Genomic DNA, 14,355 nt, shown 5'->3' with positions numbered 1-14,355 from the left:
AAAGTGGAGTGTGGCCACAACAACAACTATTGCGCGCTCAAAAGCACACAAGCAGTCTAATAAATAATCTTTACTGCATGCAACACAAACGTCTGGCCACACGCTACTTTATACAAAATATCATTTCTGTATGCTTTTGCTCAGCAGCTTGTTGGTGTTACCCATAAACGGTGCGATAGAAAGCGGGATTGTGCGGCAAAGTGCCACCGGGCGTCATCGGGCGGCAGTTGTGTCGGAAATCATCGTCGATGTCGAGCACGTTGGCGAGCAGCGATTTCGAGGAGCTAATCATGAACACCATACAATTGAATAAAACAGGTTTTGGTTAAATTGTTAAATGCATATAAAGAATCAAAAAACACTTAATTAATTATTAACAGTAAATAATTGTTATTTTTTTTTGCATAAAAATATTTGTGTTTTTGCCTACCGCTCCTTCAGTTCAACATCGGACAATATCTGATGCTTGCGTTCCGATGATGTGTCCGAGCACGGTGTCGTGGGGAATTCCAGTATCAGTGGCCTACCAGGACGACTCATGCGTAGAATCCATGGCAGCCAACATAAAAATACGATGCGTATCTATGAAGCGAGCCAGTTGTGCAGATATTTCGTTTTTTCGTCGAATTTCAAATAAAATTCATGCGGCATTGTTAGTAATTAGCATATTATTGATAGAAATGTGAGGCAGATTTATTAAATGCATGTGTGTGAAAAGTCAATGGGTCGCTTTAGGCGAAAGTGGATGCTTTCACAAATGTGCATTCAATATCTTAGCAGTAGAGAGAGTTCTTTTAAAGCAATTCTTAAGCATTTTTCTAACAATGACAAATTCTAGTATGCTTCGCTCTAGCAAAAATATTTGTTTTTGTATAGCAAGCACAAACACCTCGGAATGAACAAAATTAAAAAAAAAATGTACTTGAACTGAAATTGTTGTTGCTAGAAATCATGTAGGTGTTGAAGCATGCTTGTAGGCGCACGCCAACTCTATGATTTATGAAGCACCGAAGGCCAAACTTTCAAAATTTTCCGTCGACCTTTTTGCCATTTTTTTATTTTACTTCTTATTCGTGATGCATAGCTAAATGTACGCTTACGCTTACGCCTTCACTTTCGGTATAAATAAAATTTGCTTGTTTGTAGGCTTATTTATTTGCTTATTGCGAAAACATCCATTTGATGGATGGGTTTTCAGTTAAAGCAATGAAATGTAATATTGGGAAATATACATAAAATTGTTGTTACGTTTAAGTTTAATAAATTTGCATGCAAACATTCTAGTTGTTAAAAATTGTAGCATATTTAAAGGCGCGCTGACTTGCAATTAATGGACTTTGCTTAGCTGTAGGTTGTTGAAAACGCTTAAAATACATTATTTTGTATATTTACAAATGTAACTGCGGATAATAGATAGAGTTATGCTGAGTAATAATAGTTCGGTATTTTTAGTGAGTTGTTTGAGGAAAAATTGTGTTTTTTTATGTCACTTATTGTATATTATTGTATAAATTTTATGTTTTTTATTAGAAGATAAATATATACATTTATTATATGTATACTACAATGAGCAAAAAAAAGTAAGACACTTGTTAAGGTCAATTTCCGGAAAAGCCTTCAACGCGAAGGTTTTCACGATTAATGCCTTCTTAACAGTTTGACTGGCCGGTAAGAATTTGGAATTCGACAATCGAAGAAAAATGTCAACATAACATTGATTTTAGGCATGCTTTGACGTGCCATCCTATTTTATTGACGTATTGATCACCAGTTGATGTTGATGGCCGTCCTGGACGAGGTTAGTCATCAACACGTTTTCGATCCCCTTTGAATAACTTCAATCAAAACCACTTGCGTTCGGCAAACAATTATCACCGAAGGCCTTTGCCAATATTTTGAACATTTTGGCACACGAAATTTGATTCCGCATACAAAATTTAATGAATCTTCTTTGTTGAATAATTTCACTCATCGTAAAAATCGCCGGATGCATCTTATGTACTTCAGAAAGACAACCTTATATTAAATCTTATTTGATGCCACATTTGGCACAGATATAACTGACAGACATACCAACCTCAACGGAAATTTTGACGAATGGGTTTACGTGTTTATATTAAAAAATCTTACTATTTTTTACCCACAGTAGATTATAAAAGTTTCCTTTAATTTAAAATTTTCTTGAAAGCAGTTTATGTATTTTTTCCCAACATGTTTTAACATACCTCGTATACATTTTTGCCAAGGAATTGTCAACAAGGCAACCCTTTACAAGTAGATATTAAGAGCCACATTTTTGAAACGTTTTAAAAAAAATATTTTTCTGAGCACAATAGGCCTAATTGATAGTGCGGCTACTGGTGACCTCCTTCAAACTAAGCCTAAACTAATGAAATTTAATAAAAATTGAGCTGCGAGTTGTTAGGAAGGTACTTATAGACATGTGTATAATCATAAGCTTCATGTTAATTACAGTAAAGATAAGTAAATATGAAAGGGTTATATTAACTTGCGAATTTAAAAAATCAATTTTTTACACGTATCTACAAGTATATATGCATATAAAAATATCCGTATATATCAGAAAATGTCATTTGTCGCAAGCAGCTGTTTTGATCTGAAAAACAAAGATGTCGAAACAAATGAAATTTTTCGGCTTCCAGACCACCTAAGTTGAAATCATTCAGACTTTATTTGCCAAAAATTTTAATTGTCTCGAAAAAAACAGGAACTGCTGTGAGAGTATTGCAAAATAATGACTTCGAAGTAGACTTCTAAACGATAATATAAACTGGTTGAAGTTGATTTTTTACTGTTTTCATACTTTTGGTGACTATTTTACTTGTATTTGCAGTTAGCTTCGTAGCATATTCTCCACCACCATTTACCATAAAGGCATCATGAATATCACTTTAACTGCAATAGAGGGGACTATACCATGTCTTGCAGCAGGACTTTTCCAAGTGGTGGTTAGGAAAGTGGAGACTTTTAGTTGAAAGAAGCACTGTGTAGAAAGAATTTACTTGACTAAAAAATGTTTCCAAGTAGAGATTGTAAAAGAAGTGGATTGAAAAGGAAACATGACAATGATATAACGAAAAATATGTTACATTTCATGGGAAATTTGATTCTATTGAAGTGAAGTGTTGTATTGATGGTATGCATGCCAGATTATTACCTCAGTATCGCAGTTGATTCGATTTTATTAATTTTTACACTGCATATCTCTTTTTTTTTAATACGTACTATACTATATAGCTTTTACTATCAACTGAACTCCACACGTAAATTAGGGGAGGTAAACTGACTGATATGCGTAAAGTCATTAATGATCCAACTTAGATAACTAGAAACGCTGGTTTCCATAAGTACATAGAGGATAGTGTAAAATAAGAACTAAATCGGTGAGACGAATCTTGATAAGAGCAAATATTTCAAAGGACGACTGAGGTTCTTATTTGGGACTAGAACGATTCAACTGTCAACGTCCTTAAGGCCATCTTCGCCGATCTGCTGTTGGATTAAGGTCAGGTTAGGTTAATCTGGTAGGCCACTAAACTATGCATAGACCAATTTGGCCCTTTGCGATACCAGATTTCCGATTTAATGCAGTACTTCTATCTGCAGCCACTTCTGCTTGAAAAATACTACAGTTGCCTAATATCCTCAAGCTAAAGTTCATTCTTGGTTGAAAACTTTCCCCTCAAAATTCCTCCGTTGCATTATCTTTTCATTTAAAATTATATTTAGATGGGTGAATTCGGTTTTCGGAACAAGACATTTCGGTCATCACATCAAAATTATTCGGTTCCTTCAAAAGGCAACTTCGATTTTTAACCGAATCACTTAAAAGTAAAATACGGAATATGGCTGAATATATCATACATGGGATACCATATATAAAGCTTTAAGATTCAAATATCTTCAATGCTTTTCAAAAATTTCCACGCTCCTTGTTTCCACCTGTTAATTAAACGCTAAATAATGTATAACGAAAAGCGAACAATGCAATGCAATAAAGTGGCAAATATATTGTTGCTTCCGGCGGAAATGTTCAACTATTTAACAAACACATATACATACGTTCAGCTGCATGTATGCTTCCATATACATATATCTATATATATGTATATACATTCATATACTCGTATATTGACGTAAGCTTATGTTTTTGGAAAAGTTCAACTTGGTAATAGCGAAAGCAAACAACATGATAAATGTTTACTACAACGTAGTTTTCGACTCTTTTTTATATGTTTTTTTATATATATTTGTATTCCACTAATAACCAGCGAGTGCACCGGATTTCTATCCACTGTTTTGCTAACTCCACTGAGCTTAACTTCTGGGAATGCTTCAGAGCGCAAATGCATTAACAGCGGCCACCTTTTTCCCGCTCTTTCCATGTTGCATACAACATAGGTGTGTGTGTATGCAGGTGTCGAACGAGCGAGGCGTTAAATTAAAAAATCACGTTGGCTGGGGCTAGCTGAAAGGTGTTGTGGCTTCGCTTGTGCATTTTGTAGCATTTATTTATTTCACTTTGGTTAAAATGCATGCAGCGCTCAAGGGCAACGAAGCTGTCGGCTGTCGTGAAAAATAAATCAACGGCAACTTTAGTGTAGCGGTTCTTTTTGGCAATGAGATCGGCTGTATGGAATTGGAGTGAAGAGAAAAATCAGCAGTACAAACTACAGCGCAAATCACAGGGTGATTGGGGGCTGTTGGGGTAAATTTTATGTCTAAATTGGTCAGCTCAGAGATGTGTACCAATCTGATTAAATTTGAACCGAACTGATTCCAAACGGAATCGGTAAACTTTGTTTCCTAATTTGCCACAACCTTTTATAATCGTTTGAGGCTTGATCTCCACATGTTAATTAGTATGTGATGGTTTGTTTACTTCATGGAGAAAAAAATTAACAACGGATTTCCAAGACATTTGTGTTTCTTGTGAAATAGCGAGTATGGAATTATTGAAAATGATGCAGAATTGTTTCGGTAATCTGCTGTACCACCAATAAAAGTACTTGAGTGGCACAAAGCATTCTCTGAAGCTCGTGAATTCCTCGAAAACTTGCCATGCGAGTTATCCCTTCACCTCTATTAATGACGATAGCAATGAAAAAATTAAAAAAAAAATGGTTGAAAATCATAGTATTGACATCAGTGAGATAATAAAGAACCTCAACATCTCTTAATGATCGACTCAACACATTTTGGTTAATGTTTTGGTTAAAGTTTTGGTTAAAGTTTTGGTTAAAGTTTTGGTTAAAGTTTTGGTTAAAGTTTTGGTTAGAGTTTTGGTTAAGTTTTGGTTAAAGTTTTGGGTAAAAGCATGTCAATACTAGAACTGTACGAAAATACATGAAAATGTTTCAAAAAAAATAATACGAGTAGTGGTTTGCGACCTTAATAACATAGCTGAGAACTCTACATTAATCAAACTCATAATGAGATATGGGTTTGTGAATCAAACTTCGTTGAAGACACTGAAAGCAATGCCAGCCACGGCTTATAACAAGACTATTTAAATTTTATTAAGCGTTGGTATATGGACTCGAAAAGAACCTACTTTGTGGGCATTAAGAAATATTTGTAATAAAAAACGTGAAAATGTTTTTTTTTGTGTTTTCATTAATTTGGATCAATTTATGTTTGTTGGTACATATATGCAGGCTACCCAAAGCAACTGAAATAAATTTAAAACCTTCACCTATTTAAACACACGCTCAATGCCTTGAATATGCACCGTAATTATTACCGCCAAGTGCAAACTTGTTCCGGCCTTTCTTATCGTTGCGGCCATAGTTTGATGGTTTCGCAGTGCTGCAGGTTGCACAAAACTCTTTGAAACTTCAATGCAAGCAAGTTTGAATTATTGAGATAAATGCTCTTTTCAACTAAGTTGAATGCAAGCTTTTATTGCATGCGAAAACCGCATTTCACAACTTGTACAAACTCGCAAATGCATTTAATATTGATATGCTCGTAATTTATGGCTTACGAACTCACAACTTTTCTTTGTTGTAGTTGTAAAAGTAGATTTCTTGATTATATGACTAGGTAGAGAGAAATGTTATATGTATATAAACTCTATTATGTATGTATGTATATTTTTTGTTTTTGGTGCAAATAAAAGCACCTCAATTAGACCTTTGCCAGCTGTGCTAATATGTCTGTTAAAATTTTTACTCAAAAATTTCTCTTTTGGTATAAATCTGTTTAAAGCGTGCATTTTCATACCAAAGTTCCAAAAATTCTGTATTTCAAGCTATACATATATTTTTTAGAAGACTGCCAACGTATTTGAGCCACCTACGTATATTAAATGATAACCTCTCCGGAAACCCACAGATAGTCCGTTGCGTGTGTTGCATGCATGTAAATACGAGTATACACGAAAGCAATTAGCTTGGTGAGACCGTTGCTAAACGTTTCCTTGTATGTGCTTGTGACCAACTAGGGACTGCATATTCTCTGCAGGTAATGGAAAGCTGCAACGAATTGCCTGCCACACCCACTCTTCTACTCATATAAATGGCAGGCATACATTGTTTGAATGCAGGGCGTGTGTGTGTGTGCCTTCGTGCACTTTCTTGGGGCTAATATATGCACAAATAACGGGCTAATCGAAAATTCAATTTCAATATTTGCATGCAAAGCTGCTGGTTTTGCGGTTAGCATATGCCAAATGGCAGACAACAGCGCACGCACACATGCGCACAATGCATTGGGTTTGTCAAAGCGGTTAACAGCAGACTTACACATGTGGCAGGGTGAGTGTGTGCATATAAATGCAGATATTATTTGCAGGTATTGTTGCTAGGCAGCAGCGTTGCTAGTGGCAAGGCGTTAGCTCACCTGGTTGCAAGCGGAGTCAACTCGAGTTAGGGCAGCTACTTACACATAAGCGTTAACGAATATTGAAAAGCGTTGCGTAATTGCGACTGAAGGCAGTTATCATTGCAACTTTGCTTCTAATTTGTCAGCGAAACACTGATAAGGCTGGCACTCAGCTGCATGCGCTTCCGCTTTCACTAAAATCGAATATGTCAAATCACAGAAAGGCGTTGCGGCACACACATATTGCTATCAATATAAGTACAAAAATATATATATTTAGTATATTATATATGAGTAAGTACATATTTCTTTGCTAAAACTGCAAATATTTGCACCTGTCAGTTTGCACATGACGCTGCCGCTTTATTGGCGCTGCTGGTACCGCTTGGTGCCAACTACCACAAACATAGAAACAAACTTAAATATATACATGTATGTATATTTATATAACCAAATTCATTTGTTTATATGAGTAGATTTGCTACTGTATATACACGCACACAAATAAATATGTGCAAACGCAAACGAATGCCTTTAGTCTGTTAGTAGTAAGCTCTTTGAGTGTTACTACACGCTTTGCAATTACTTTTGCATAGATAAGAATCTCTACAGCGGTTTGTAAGGAAACATGAAAATGCACTAAAGTGCGGGTTGGAACAACAAAAACACACAGATACAAATGTCAAAGCAATATCTAAGAAATACTTGTAATGTTCGAGTGCAATTCCACGCTAGCGCCCAACCATCAACTCGTAAACACGCGGTTATATATTAGCATATATGTATACATATACCTATGTAGGTTATATACACATACAAAGTGTCGTGAAAAATATACATTTTCCCATCTAATCACTTCCTTTTCCACTTGATAGCAACTATTGTTGTGCGCGGGGTACACGATGTGCCTTAGACAGTGTTAATAAGATGAAGAGATACAGCTACACTGTTAGAAATTACTTGTGTTTTCTAGAATAAATATATGTATATTTTTTCTTCAAAATGAAGTTAGTATTGGAGATTGGAACAGAAAGCATTATGTGAAGGTATTGAAGTCATCGAAAACGTTCATCATGCAAGTTAACGCTAATAACGCTGACGATCAAAGAAGTTAGAGAGATGTGCTTAAAAATCATCGTCCTGGCCGTTCTGGCTTTACAGAGTTAACAGAGGTTCTCAGTAGCTGTTATGGATCTACTGAAGACATTTGTTTTGCGTATGAAGCTAGTGCCGGACTAGATCTTTTTAAAAACCATCGCACTTTACATTAAGAGGTAACATGGTTTTACTGCTTTCAAAAATATCGATATTTTTATTATCTTAATATTTTCGTCCAAATTCTAAGTCAAGGTTTCAACTAAACTACATATTTTTTCACTTTAGTTGATTCTGTAAGGAGTTATCCTGCCAAGGCGGTCGCATCTTTTTTCCGAGGTGTTACTGAAAATGATGTGGCAATGACCGTTTTTAAGATATTTTTTTCAAAAATTTCAGAATTTCTTTGCTAATAGTGTATGTTTGTAGCAATAAAAAATTCTAATTCAAATGAGAAAAAATTTGTTGAAAAATGGCTGTATTTTACCCGAAGAAACCCAGGTAATCCCTTAATCGAATGCATCATAGCTGGTGATGGGAAGTGGGTTTATAAATATGACGCCTCAACTGTTCGACAATCAAACGAATTACGCTTCAAAAATGAAACGAAATCAACTACTTTTATTCATATTACCCAAAATGAACATTGGGCCATACTTATATTAAATAAACAAAAATTCATTCGTGAATCTTTTTTTCAAGCTGGTGGTGGGAACTATTTTTTGCTGTTATTCTACATAAGCTAACTTTACCTAAAGCTTTTTGTGGCTACCTAAATGTTAAAGAAAGGTGGAAATATCAGTATAAAGAAGCAAAGAGTCCCATTGAATATTATTAAAAATCTTTAGTAATTCAATTCTTCCTGTGTAATTTTAGCTTCAACTTACTCAGTCTGCTGCTTGTTTGCATGTTAAAGGAAACTTATCTGCCACACACACACTTACAGGCATTTCGAATAAAACCGCAAAAACACAAATTCATATGTCGCAATTGTATGTGTGAACCTTCGGAAACACAACGCTACACTTGTAAACACACTATCACACATTCGTACAGCAGCGGCACCATAGCATTTGCCTCCATGCTTTCTTTGCCACTTTTGTGGCGAATGCTTCAATGGGAAATTGATATGTTATCTCATTGTTAGAGCTTGACTGACACAAAACGAATTGAACGGAGCAGCTGACGGTGGGCGGGCGGTCGGAGGGTGGTGGTTATTATCTGTGACAATCGTTAGCACGGCTGTGGCTGTGGCATGCTTCTTGAGCAACTCTGCATGTGTGCGCCGGTGTGTCGCAGGGAGCTGTACTCAAATATCGAATTCATTCATGTTAGCGACGATTACTTTGCATGCATCTTGACTCTCACTTCAATAACCGAAACTTCAAACATGCAAGCCGCACCGACAATGCGCCTGTGACACTGCAACAATGCAAGGCGAACTGCATTGTGTGCCGCAACAATGGTTTTATGTTAACTCGGTGGCACAGTGGCGTATGAACAGGTGGGCGGGAACAAGGCTGAGGTGAGTTTTGGAAGTTATCAAGCACTTTTCAGTTTCATTTATGTTTATTTGCTTTTGCGGTTATCGATATGTGACTGGAGTGAGGTGATACTGGCACTTTTGAAATGAAATTATGATTATTGGAAACTACATTTCCTTTAAATGTTATTTATGCATATTTAATATATTGTATTTGAGTGCAGAAAGAAATTATGCGCATGTTAGAGTTAATAAAATATTAAGGGGTTATACGGACACGATTTATGTATCGAAAGTGAATATATTTCTTATATATATTTTTCGGTAATGGGCAAAGAAATACGATTTTGTTAATAATTTCGATATCTAAGCCACTTTGAAACATTAATAATGTCGAAAAAAGCCCTTCTTTTGAAGCCGCCATTTTGGAAAAAAAATCGATATATTTTCTAGTACTACACCCATTATATTCTCCAGATTTGTTTACGGACTCTGCGAAATAGCTTGGCTGGAATCTTCTCCTCAAATCAGGTCGTCAAAACAACTTGAACTAGATTTTGCTTGCAAGGATTACACATTTGGAATCAATCTCTTAATAAAAAAATCGGAAAGAATTATTGTATTGTAATTGTTAAATATAATGTCTCTTCAAAAAACTCGTCTTTCTGACTTCCAGGTAATTATAACACCTAAAAGTCTACATAAATGTCACATTCTTAAGAGAAGCTTTTTGTAGTCATTAAATGACTCGTTGCTAGGTAATTACTTTATATTTAAATGACAACAATTATTATATTCAGTATATCAGCGTTCTTCTCAATTTATGTGCAGTTTTTGCCTTTATGGCAGGATGCCTTTCGCATTTAATGCATTTGTTTGCAACACGTTTCCTTGTTGCTGCTCACACACTTTTAAGCCTTTCACCACTTTTTCTCAACACACAATGATTGATAAGTCGCTTATTTTGTGCGTGTGTTTATGTGTGTGGTATATCAACAAAAATAAAGCCATAGCTGTGGCATGCCACATATTGGTGACCTCAATTGCTTTTTATGCATTCGTAAATATTATAAAATACTTTTTAATACATTTCATGCAATTTATCTGACTATTTTCCTTTTCCTGTTTGTTGTTGTTGTTGCCACCGTCATTGCAGCCATTAATTGAATTGCGTAATGCATACTGTTGCAAGTGTGCGGCCCCTCACACGCATAAATCGCACAAAGGCTGCATTGGTTGCTGGCTGCAAGCCGTTTTCTGTAGTGTGGCAACACTCTGCCTTTGCCGAAGCAATTTCGCATAAATAAGTAGGCGTAATTTAATTGAAGGGATTTTTCTGCCATCAACACAGTTGTCGCGCGTAAATGGAAGATCGATGTTTTGAAGCGATTTTTCCATAATTAATACCGGTGGTAATTGCCTACAATACCGGCGGTGATGCGTGTAACTCCTGGATAAGGGATATTTAAATGGAAATGTGTTGCAATAATTTGTGCATTATTATGCACGCAGTCATTTCGTTAATTAAATATTTCAATCGATAGAAGAGGGTAATTAAAAAATGCGTGAAATAATTAATTAATGACTTTTCTTTACATTTCGGATTTTCGGCTGGCTTTGTGAAAAGTCCTGCCATTGTGGAACGGTTGATAAAGAGCACGGTCTGTGTGAAATTCTTAAAAAAATATGTTCCTTGTTTCAACAGGATATGCCTTGATCAAGGGCACAATATAGCTTAGGTGGCGGTGCAATCCTCATTTACTCATCTATAGCTTGATCAAGAAGTAAATTCTTTATTTATTCTGCCAAATGATTTTCAGCCCCTTAAAAGTAAGCTCCGTCCTATAAAATTGACTTTTGCCAATGCTTCTTTTAGACCTCGAAACAGTCCGAATTAGCTTTTTTTGATATATAGCAATAGCCTTTTGAGGTTGCTGCATAGCCAGAAGTCATACAACGCTAAGTCAGGAAAATACGGTGATTGCGGAATGATATGGGTCAAATTTTTGGCAAAAAAGTTGCGTAGAACCAAAGCAAATGACATGATAATGCGTAATTATCGTGATGATGGAAGCAATCCAGACTTGACACGTTTCAGACACAAAGCACGCTTTATAATGGTTCTGGCTGAGCCAAGTGATATTCCAACACTATCAAACTGTAATTCTCAATCGACTATTGTCATGTACAGAATCTTGGATGTTTTGGAAGTTGCCTCGTCGGGTGAGGTGGAAGGTCGTTCGTTCCTCTTTATCGCACTGCAAGCATGCTTTGAACTAGTTTACAACATTTTCATCGTGTCACTTTCGGTTGCTTACAATCAAACGTCTTATTCGGAGATAACTTAATTTTTTAATAGACAACTACCAACTTAAAAAAAATGGAAACATAGATCCAAGAGCCTGCGTCTGCAGACTGTTGTGTTCAGGTGTTTCAGACTCCTTGTCACAGGACCGGCAATTTACCCAAGAATCTAAGCTGCATTCCATGTAGTTGTTGTCAATGCCTCTCTCTCCTACTCCTTCATCCTTGCTGAGCATCTTCTTTATGGTATTAGGACGCATCCCAGTGAAGGGTTTAGGGTCGACCATGTTAGTGGATGCTACGGAGTGAGCGAGCTCATAAGGCAGTTCGTTCCCGACTAAACCTTTATGACGGGGCACCCAGATGAGGTACATTTGATAAAGTTCCGTTAGGCTATTCGGCCGTTCTCTACACTCGTGCACGACTACCGATTTGATCTCATTGGAGGAGATTGCTTAAAGTGTCGCTTGAGTAAGGTTATACGTTCGTTGCGACAGTTGGCAAAGACTTCTGCCTGAAAAATGTTCGGATAGGTATGGAAAGTTTGGTGCGGGGTCCTGCGATTCCCTCGGAAGTTTTCTAGCCGTCAGTGTACCACTTGATTGTACTATCCCTAAGAAGTAGCTCGAGAGTGGAAACATTCCAGTCAGCCTTGCTTTGCCAAGCGTAACCTTGAACTTCTTGGTGAATTTAACCTTTTTGGTAATGCTATCCCTTGGGGAATGGCCAATGGTTTGTAGCTTTTAACTCTTTCATCCGCTGGGACAAGATTACCTTATCTCTGCCAAACCTTTCTGTTTTCATTTGTAGCAATGTGTGCTTGGTTACCTGACCGATCACAAGATTAAGCGGTGTGAGCTCAAGTATGACTTCAAGTGCTGCCGTCGGACAAGTGCGCATTGCGCCCGACAGCTGCGATACTTGAAGCCCTACCATAGTCTGCGAAGATTTTGAGGCCCACTAGGTGGTATAACCACCTAGTGATCCTTAGCTTGCAGCCCATTGCACACCATTAGTGCTTTAGTTGCCTTGACCAAGGTCAGGTCAACTTGCTCAAGAGTGGAATCCAGCGTAAGATCTAATACAATTTTGACAATTAGCATTCGCCAAGATTCTTAGCCTTACCACATGTTTGCTCCTTCAACAATGCCTAGCGAGAACTCCTACGATAGCGGCAAGACAAACAGGACAAAACCGAAAAAAAAAATTCGGAAAAAATGTATTTCTTTAAAACCCTAGCTTAGTATACGAGCATGTTTTCTATCACTGACTTTGCTTTTTAGATTTTATCCACGGAGAGGACCGAAGAATTAATTTTTTCTTCAAAAACTGCGCTGTGAATTCATAAAATACTCGTATGTATAAATATAATAATCTAGTCTCTTAATATATGGTAAGTAATCGAGTTATTAACTGTCTTCGATTCGCCACGAGTTGGAGAGTGGCAAATCGCGCAGCACTTGTGGTGCAACCCTACAAATATGTTCTCTGAAGGAAGCACAATAGTGCTATGATTAATTTTTAGTGGAAAAATTCCGTTTTCTGCTTTCAAAAAGTTTGCTGTAACTCTTTAGTTTTATTTTCTTAAAGTTACTTCAATTGATTTAAGTCTCAAGTTTTGGTATTAAAAGAAAAAATAAATAAATTTGCATTTTATTTTATGATTTGAACCATTCTTCTGTAAAAGTGATGTAAAATATGTAAAACAAAATTTTGTTAGCATTGTGCCAATTAAACTCGATAACCATGTTGTTGCTTTTACGTGTAACTGCTTTAACAAAAGAGCAGAAACGAGCAGAGAAATGGCGAGTCGAAGACAGCTAAATTATATTAAATTTTTCTACAAACTGAAGCGAATTATTCCAATAAAAACTAGTTTTCAAATCTACAGTTTTCATATATTAGTAAGATAACTGGTAAGTATCGACATGAAAAGTCAGCTAATCTTAAATATTTGAAAAGAACATTTAATTCAAAAAAATAAATATATTTCTGTAAACAAAATTAATAATTTTTTAACTTATTTATACTTAATTGCGAAAGTTGCTACAAAAGCCAAACAAGAAATATTGCAAAGTGTGACATAGAGACTGCAAGCAAAGAGTCAGCACGCCTAGAAGTATGCTCAATAACAAAGTACAAGCACAGTGAAACTTAAGACTATTATATAAGCTAATACAGAAGGTTAATAAAACTTTTTAAAGCAGTTAAACACCATTTAAAAATACTTTTTTTGCTTTACAGCATTTTATAGAAGCTTTTTTTACTTTATAAGATATTATATAAAAGCTATAAAATGCTATAGGGTTCAAAGAAAATGGTGTTGCGTTGGGCGCGCACACTCACCGCAACGTCGAGTGTGCACACGCACACATACACATGCCGTACGGTTGCGGCAAAGGCAAACATACATACAAACGCAAGTTATCGGGTTTGTAATTCATTAACGTGACTACGCTGCTTGCCACGCTGAAAGGGGCCCAACATCAACATTACGATATTTTTCATTACATAAATTACATTTATAGTAGGCAGTGGACGTTTAACGACAACACACAAAAAATACACACACACAATAGCGAGCGACTTCTTTGTATTACATTTTACCACTGTTTCGATTTTCTGTT

General features: G+C 36.3%; 1 protein-coding gene across 2 annotated transcripts in view; it reads right to left on the bottom strand.

Moving 5' to 3' along the window:
* LOC105232452 (neuronal acetylcholine receptor subunit alpha-7) overlaps positions 1 to 14,355 on the bottom strand; it is a 208,731-nt gene that overhangs the window by 11,821 nt on the left and 182,555 nt on the right. For both annotated transcript variants that reach the window (XM_011214134.4, XM_029552836.2), the window contains exons 11-12: positions 431 to 582; positions 162 to 284 (exon numbers count right to left, since the gene is read on the bottom strand). In XM_011214134.4, the coding sequence (XP_011212436.3) occupies positions 162 to 284; positions 431 to 582 (275 nt within the window). The remainder of the gene's footprint in view (positions 1 to 161; positions 285 to 430; positions 583 to 14,355) is intronic.

This window comes from Bactrocera dorsalis, chromosome 1 (genome assembly GCF_023373825.1).
Source record: "Bactrocera dorsalis isolate Fly_Bdor chromosome 1, ASM2337382v1, whole genome shotgun sequence".
Lineage (NCBI taxonomy): Eukaryota > Metazoa > Arthropoda > Insecta > Diptera > Tephritidae > Bactrocera > Bactrocera dorsalis.
This window is presented reverse-complemented; position numbering and strand designations above follow the sequence as displayed.